Source organism: Bison bison, unplaced genomic scaffold (genome assembly GCF_000754665.1).
Source record: "Bison bison bison isolate TAMUID 2011002044 unplaced genomic scaffold, Bison_UMD1.0 scf7180017864527, whole genome shotgun sequence".
NCBI classification, from domain to species: domain Eukaryota; kingdom Metazoa; phylum Chordata; class Mammalia; order Artiodactyla; family Bovidae; genus Bison; species Bison bison.
The window spans coordinates 3,521,165-3,528,695 of record NW_011495078.1 but is presented as its reverse complement, the minus strand read 5'-3'; the positions used below and the strand labels follow the sequence as shown (position 1 = coordinate 3,528,695).

The window sequence follows — 7,531 nt, the reverse complement described above, 5'->3', positions numbered from 1 at the left end:
GACCAAGCAAGGAGAATCGGTAGCTTGTGCTCCTGAACTCACTGATGGGTTTCAGGGAATAGTTTTTATAGACAAAATTGGCAGGGAGGTCTGCAGGGTACATGACCTTCCTCTGATCAGTTTGTGGGGAGGTAACAGGATAGCGTTTGGCAGAAGTCATCAGCCTTCTGGTTCCAGCCAGTCTGGGGTGCGCTTGCCTGTGCTCAGCCTGAAGTTACCATCACCCCTCTTGAAGAGGGCCTTAGTTCCTGTAGAAGAACTCAGGGATCTGTGTTAAAGTGCTCTCTGCGCCCTTCAGGAGATGCGCAGCTTGCCAGGTCCCTGCCCCGTCCTTGCCCTGCCGTCTGCACCGCCCCTCCTTTGCTTCTGCATTTCCTTCACTCCTCTAATTGGTGGCTGTTTGAATCTGCCCTTTTGAACTCAAGGCAGGTTTAGGAGGCTGAAACCTTTTTCCTACAAACAAGAAACTGGGGATCAATGAAGGCTTTTTTTAACCTAGGAGAACCCCACAAGCCTTTGTCCAGTTTCAATACAAATTTGTACAATCCATTACAGGTGTTTTGGGTGGTGTTTATAGGAAAGAGACAGGGATGGTTTTCAGGTCCAGGACAGAGAACTCATCTTGCTCATCCCTATATTACTAAGACAGAGACTTTGACACATGTTTGTAGAATCCATTATAGGTGTTTTGGGTCATGTTTATAGGAAATAGAAAGGGGTGATGTTCAGGTCCACGGCAGAGAACTCACTTTTGTTAATCATTATATTAATAAGATAAAGATTTGACAGCAACAGTTCCATCTATGATTTTGAGTTGCCAAGAGAAAAATCTGTCTTCCATTGCACAATCTTTATACTTAACCATCATTAGGTCTTCTAGAAATGAACGTCACTAGTGACAAGGAAAAGGGGTCAGCAATAAATTGGTGGAAAATGGTCACTGTGTCATACAGACAATTGCTAGCATGCATATGTTCTATTCGACTCTCACAAAGAGTCAGACACGACTGAGTGACTGAACTGACTGAACTGATTGATAAGTTCTATTTGGAGAAGGAAATGGCAGCCCACTCCAGTATTCTTGCCTGGAGAATCCCATGAACAGAGGAGCCTGGTGGGCTACAGTCCATGGGGTCGCAAGGATCGTATATGACTTAGCACCTAAACCACCACCATCATATGTTCTATTACATTAGCTCAGCAGAGTCATTAGTACAGTTTTACAAGGATGTTTGCAAAGACCTGGAATGGCTTTCTGCCAAAATTTATCGTGTAAGATTTAGTTGGAATTATTCAATGACAAAGGAGCTTAATGTTGTGGTAAAATATTTAAGACTTTGGTAGGGATTTAAAGAAACAGGAAAGGATGGATTGTTAGTAATTATGTTGAGCAAAACTACATATCTGTATCTCATTTGAAAAGACCCTGATGCTGGGAAAAACTGAGGGCAGGAGGAGAAGGGGACAACAGAGGATGAGATGGTTGGATGGCATCACCGGCTTAATGGACCTAAGTTTGGGTAAACTCCAGGAGTTGGTGATGGACAGGGAGGCCTGGTGTGCTGCAGTCCATGGGGTCGCAAAGAGTTGGACATGACTGAGCAACTGAACTGAACTGATATCTCATTATGTCATCTATTTTACTACTATGCAGTCTTGTTTTTAGCTTTGATTTTTTTGTTCATCATGAATTTTTTGCATCAATTTTTACTTTTGTTTATTTTTGGCCATGACCCACAGCATGTGGAATCTTAGTTCCAGGGATCAACCCATGCCCCATGCAGTGGAAGCACGGAGTCCTAACCACTGGACCCCCAGGGAAGTCCCTCTTGCAGTCTTGAGTAAGACGTCCACTCGCTTTGCTTTTCCAGGAATCTCTGAAAGGGTTTGTATTAGTTGCTGAACACAGATAGGCCTGAATGGGTTTCCAGCTTGAAAGATGGGCGATGCTCGCAGTGCTGCCGTCTTGGCTGCAGCGATAGGTCTGCTGACTTTCGCACTGTTTCTTTCAGGTTGCTTCCAGCTATGTAACGTTTTCCGATCCCATGAAATGGAAATTGACCAGTGCTTGCTGGAGTCCCTCCCCCTGGGCCAACGGCAGCGGCTGGTGAAACGCATGCGCTGTGAGCAAGTCAAAGCGTACTATGAGCGAGAGAAAGCTTTTCAAAAGCAGGAGGGGCTCCTGAAGAAGCTGAAGCATGGGAAGAACCAGAAGGTTCACTTTAATCTTGCTGACATGATACAGGATGCCATTATCCACCATGATGACAAGGAAGGTAATGACGAGACAATCATTTTCTGATGTGGTGTTTCATATTTTTTGTTGTTTTTTGGTGGAGAAGTGCAAGATAGAATTGCTTTTAAATATGAGAGGTTTTCTTTTAACTATATGAAATATTCAAGGAAAAAATAGCTTTCTTCAGTGAATATAGGTAAAGGTCCCAAGTCTCTTGGTAAAGAGGAAAAAAGGCAAAATTTTTGTAAAATTGTTATATGTATAGTTTTTAAAATTACCTACATGGAAATCAAGTGATTTCCTTGCAAATTTTTCAGATTGTTATGAAAATTTTTCCCAATGAAATTGCTCCTGTTTCTAATGAGATTGTGTTACAAAATTTATTATTATCTTATAGCTGGATAGATAGAGTAGTGAAGTCACTTACCTCCAAAACTCACAGGATAGAATAATCAATTGGCTTATCCTTTAAAGTTGGTTGACTTTTAGTATCACATCTTATTAAGAATACACACTTAAAATTTTGGTTGCCCTTACAATACTATAATGTTTCTCAATTTTTGTGTATTCTTTTATATGATGTTTTTGTTTGATTTACAACCTACTTTCCAAAGTTCCAGTGTGAGAGAAACTCTCCAACTTTAGGTTTAAATGTAGAAGGCTTCAAAGAATCAAATATAAGTTAATTTGTCTTGATTGTCTCTAAAATTACTGGCTGAATTAATCTAAAGCAGGCATACACATACAAAGAGTAGATACCCATGACCCATTAATTACATTTAAAAATAAAAATCTCTGGAAAACAAGTTTTCTTTTTTCTTTTTTTTTTTTGTGGGTGGGAGGCCGTAGGGGGCAGGGAGAGTGTAACTCATTTGGTGGAAGAACTGTCCCTTGAGCTTTTTATAATTCTAACCTGTCCAGTCTGGAGAAATTAGTAATATTCTTGGCTCCAAAGCTTTCAAAGAGGAATGGTGGATCTTAGAAGACTGTCAGTTCATTCTGTACAATAACAGCAGTAATAAGAAGACTAAGCAGTTCTTTTCATGGTTTTGTGTGGGCTTGATAGTCAAACTAGAAGTTATGAGATTTTGGGTGTTTTTTGTTTTTTTTTTTGGTGATATAGAATAAGTGACAAAGAATCTCCTAGCTGGGAAGGACCTAAGAAATCACCTAGTCTAATCTCTTATTTTACACATGAAGGAGCTGAGAGTCAGTCAACGTGTCAAATCTTACAGAAGGCTGTCCCAGACCACTTTCACCTCCCATTTTATTATTCTCTGCTCATGTGAAGCTCTTCTTTGAATGGCCGTCTCCTCTGTGAAGCTGTATGTACATCAGGGGACAAGGGACTGTCTTTTTCAGCATACCCACCTACCCCTCCCAGTACCCTCCATGGGTGTGAAGGGAAAGAGTGAGCGATTTTTCCAAGTTACCCAGCAGGTGTTGGCGGAGAATTCCTAAATTGGAATGCAGGTGGATTTAAGCCCTATGTTGATTTAAAAGTAAAGAAACAGCAAGAAAATATTTACAAAGTTATAAAGCCTTCTGTGTAAAGTTATTTAATTGCTAAGGCATATCTCTTGCGACCCCATGAACTGTAGGCTCCTCTGTCCATAGGATTTTATCAGCAAGAATACTGGAGTGGGTTGCCATTTCCTTTTCCAGGATATCTTCCTGACCCAGGGATCAAACTTGCATCTCTTCCTTGGTCTTTGAGTTCTATACTACTGAGCTACCAGGGAAGCCCTCTGTATAAAACAGTTACAGGAAAAAATTAATACCTAAGTTACTGTTGACAAGAAATTAAGCGTAGCATAATAAACCCAGAGAACAAGAGGAAGCTCTAATATATTATGTTAGGTACTATAATTTGTGAAAACATTGGAACCATAAAATCTGAATTAATATGTTTAAAGAGTTGCTATAGGCATGGAACTGTGCTGCCACATGGGTAATCAAAAAGCAGGGAGAGAGATGAATCCTATCTTCAGAAAAACTCCAGTCTAAGTAGAAAAAGAGAGAAAAAAATCGGTAAAATAGAAAACAGTGACTGAAAACGAAGTCTGATGGAGGTGGCAGAGTGGGAAAAGATTCCTGGAGGCTGTGATTTTTTTGAGTGACTCTGGTTTTGATGGTTGATTAAAGCTTAGATACTTGAAGGAAGGAAAAGAATAAATCACTCCCCTTGAGCAGCATTGCAGGTGAACGGCTGCGGAGAATGGAGAGTCCCACACACGGAGCTCTGTCTGAAAGGAGTAGTCCATGCCAAGTCGCTTCAATCGAGTCCAAATCTTTGTGACCCTATGAACTGCAGCCCACCAGGCTCCTCTGTCCATGGGGATTCTCCAGGCAGGAATACTGGAGTGGGTTGCCATGCCCTCCTCCAGGAGGTCCTCCTGACCCAGGGATTGAACCCGCATCTTCTTCGGCTTCTGCGTTGGCAGGTGGGCTCTTTGCCACTAGCATCACCTGGAAGCCCCGTGTAGTATCAGATGGTGATAAACGCTGAGGAGTCTACAGTTGCCTCCTGAAGGTATATGAGGGAAGGGCCATGTCAGGTGCGTACAGAGGCAGGGAGCATCCCAGCCTGATAAAGGAGCCAGGGTGGTGGGAGCAGATGAATAAGTGGGGACACAGAAGGAGAGGAGCCAGATCCCCTGGGGACTTGGAGGGTCGTGGAATGGCCTCTGGCTGCTGCGTCCAGTGCCTGCTGAAGCTGTTGGAGAATCTGAGCAGAAGAGAGATCAGCTGTCCCTTGTGAGTTATCAGAACTGGCTTGGCTGCTGCATTTTGAACTCATGGAAGGATTTCCAGGGTAAAAGCAGGGAAATTGGTTGGGAGGCTCTATTGATAAACTCAGCGAGAGATGATGGGGGCTTGGACCAAAATGGAACAAGGATGTGGTGAGAAGTAGTCAATTTGGGGATACATTTTTAGAATAGAGCTGACAGGAAATGCTGATGAACCGGTGATGGGGAATATAATAATTTTCCATTGCTGCCATAACAAGTTGTTGCAAATTTAGCAGCTGAAAATAATCTCAGTAATTATCATATGGTTCCATAGGACAGATGTCTGGTGTGGGTCCCAGTGGGCTGACATCAAGGTTATCATCAGGGCTGCTCCCTTCTGGGAGTTTCTATCGGGTAGTCTGCTTGCAGAACTTTTTCAGTTTCTGGAAGCCATCTGCATCCATGAAATCTTAGCCTCCTCCTCCATTGTAAGAATCAGCAGCGGTAGGTTGAACCTGCCTCTCAAGCTTTGAATTCCTCTTGTTTCTTTTCTGTCCTTGCTCACATCTCTCTGACCAGATGTTTTGCCCTCCTCTTCTTCTTTTAGGGGCACTGTGATTGCATTGGGCTCGTCTGTATAATAGAATTCAGAGAAATGGCCCTATTTTAAGGTCAGCTCATTATCACTCTTAATTCTCTGTCTTCAGATCATGTAACATATTCACATGCATAACATCAGAAGGTGCAATTCATGGAAGCAAAATTCTACCTGCCATGGGGACTGAGAAGCTCAAGGATGACCTCAAGTTTGTTCTGCCCTGAACAATCAGAAAAATGAAATGCTATTAACTGAGTTAGGGGTGCCTCTGCTGCTGCTAAGTCACTTCAGTCATGTCCAACTCTGTGTGACCCCATAGACGGCAGCCCACCACGCTCCCCCATCCCCGGGATTCCCCAGGCAAGAACACTGGAGCGGGTTGCCATTTCCTTCTCCAATGCATGAAAGTGAAAAGTGAAAGGGAAGCCACTCAGTTGTGTCCGACTGTTCGCGACCCCATGGACTGTAGCCCACCAGGCTCCTCCGTCCATGGGATTTTCCAGGCGAGAGTACTGGAGTGGGGTGCCATTGCCTTCTCCAGGGGTGCCTCTAAAAAGTCAGAATAAGAGGGGGTGTTGCACTGGCTGGAGATGTAAACTTGAGATAGATGAACATATAGGTGGTATTGAAAGCCCAATTATATTATAGTATCACTTAGGGAATGAGTTTAAATTGTAGGGGTACAAGGACTGGGTCTCAAGGAATTCCAGCATTAAAAGTTGAGTGAGAAGTGAGGTAAAATCCCCAGAAGAAAGGAGAAAAATGAGGTGAAGGTGCCTTTCTTGGAGTTAAATAATGAGAAATTTTCAAGGAGGGACGAGTAATCAACTATTCCCAGTTCTTCTGCTCAGTCCAGTGGGATAAAAGTTGGGTCTTGACCATCAAGCTTAGGAATATGGAGATGATTGGTTTGGCTAATTGTAAGAAGCAGAAATCTTAAATGTATGAGTTCTAACAGAGTGGGAAAACAGAAATGGGCCCGGAGAATATGGAGAGCTCTTTAGAGATTTTTTTTTTTTTGATCAATTGAAGTATGCTGCTGCTGCTGCTGCTAAGTCGCTTCAGTTGTGGCCGACTCTGTGCGACCCCATAGATGGCAGCCCACCAGGTTCCCCCGTCCCTGGGATTCTCCAGGCAAGAACACTGGAGTGGGTTGCCATTTCCTTCTCCAATGAATGAAAGTGAAAAGTGAAAGTGAAGCCACTCAGTTGTGTCCGACTGTTCGTGACCCCATGGACTGTAGCCCACCAGGCTCCTCCGTCCATGGGATTTTCCAGGCAAGAGTACTGGAGTGGGGTGCCATCGCCTTCTCTGCAATTGAAGTATAGTTGATTTATACTGTTGTGTTAGTTTCAGGTGTACTTCAAAGGGTACATATATGAGTTATATGTACCAGTTGTAAGGGTATACATGTATATGTATATGTGTAAGTATATAACTCTCTCTATATATAACACATATAATATATTCTTTTCCATTCCGGTTTATTATAAGATATTGAATACAGTTCCCTATGTTATAAGTTCAGTTCAGTTCAGTCGCTCAGTCGTGTCCAACTCTTTCCGACCCCATGGACGGCAGCACTCCAGGCCTCCCTGTCCATCACCAACTCCCGGAGCTTGCTCAAGGTCATGTCCATCGAGTCGGTGATGCCATCCAAATATCTCATCGTCTTTCGTCTCCTCCTCCTGCCTTCAGTCTTTCCCAGCATCAGGGTTTTTTCCAGTGAGTCAGTTCTTCACATCAGGTGGCCAAAGTATTGGAGTGCAACTTCAGCATCAGTCCTTCCAATGAATATTCAGGACTGATTTCCTTTAGGATGGACTGGTTGGATCTCCTTGCAGTCCAAGGGACTCTCAAGTCTTCTCCAACACCACACTTCAAAAGCATCAATTCTTTGGTGCTCAGCCTTCTTTATGTTCCAACTCTCATGTTCATACATGACTACTGGAAAAACCATAGCTT

The 7,531-nt window shown here is 43.1% G+C and overlaps 1 protein-coding gene across 1 annotated transcript in view; it reads left to right on the top strand.

Moving 5' to 3' along the window:
• Positions 1 to 2,039: 2,039 nt before the first annotated feature.
• Positions 2,040 to 7,531, top strand: part of MYO16 (myosin XVI) — a 322,068-nt gene continuing 316,576 nt past the window's right edge. The window contains exon 1 of the mRNA XM_010831550.1: positions 2,040 to 2,276. Coding sequence (XP_010829852.1) covers positions 2,051 to 2,276 — 226 coding nt within the window. The 5' untranslated portion in view covers positions 2,040 to 2,050. The remainder of the gene's footprint in view (positions 2,277 to 7,531) is intronic.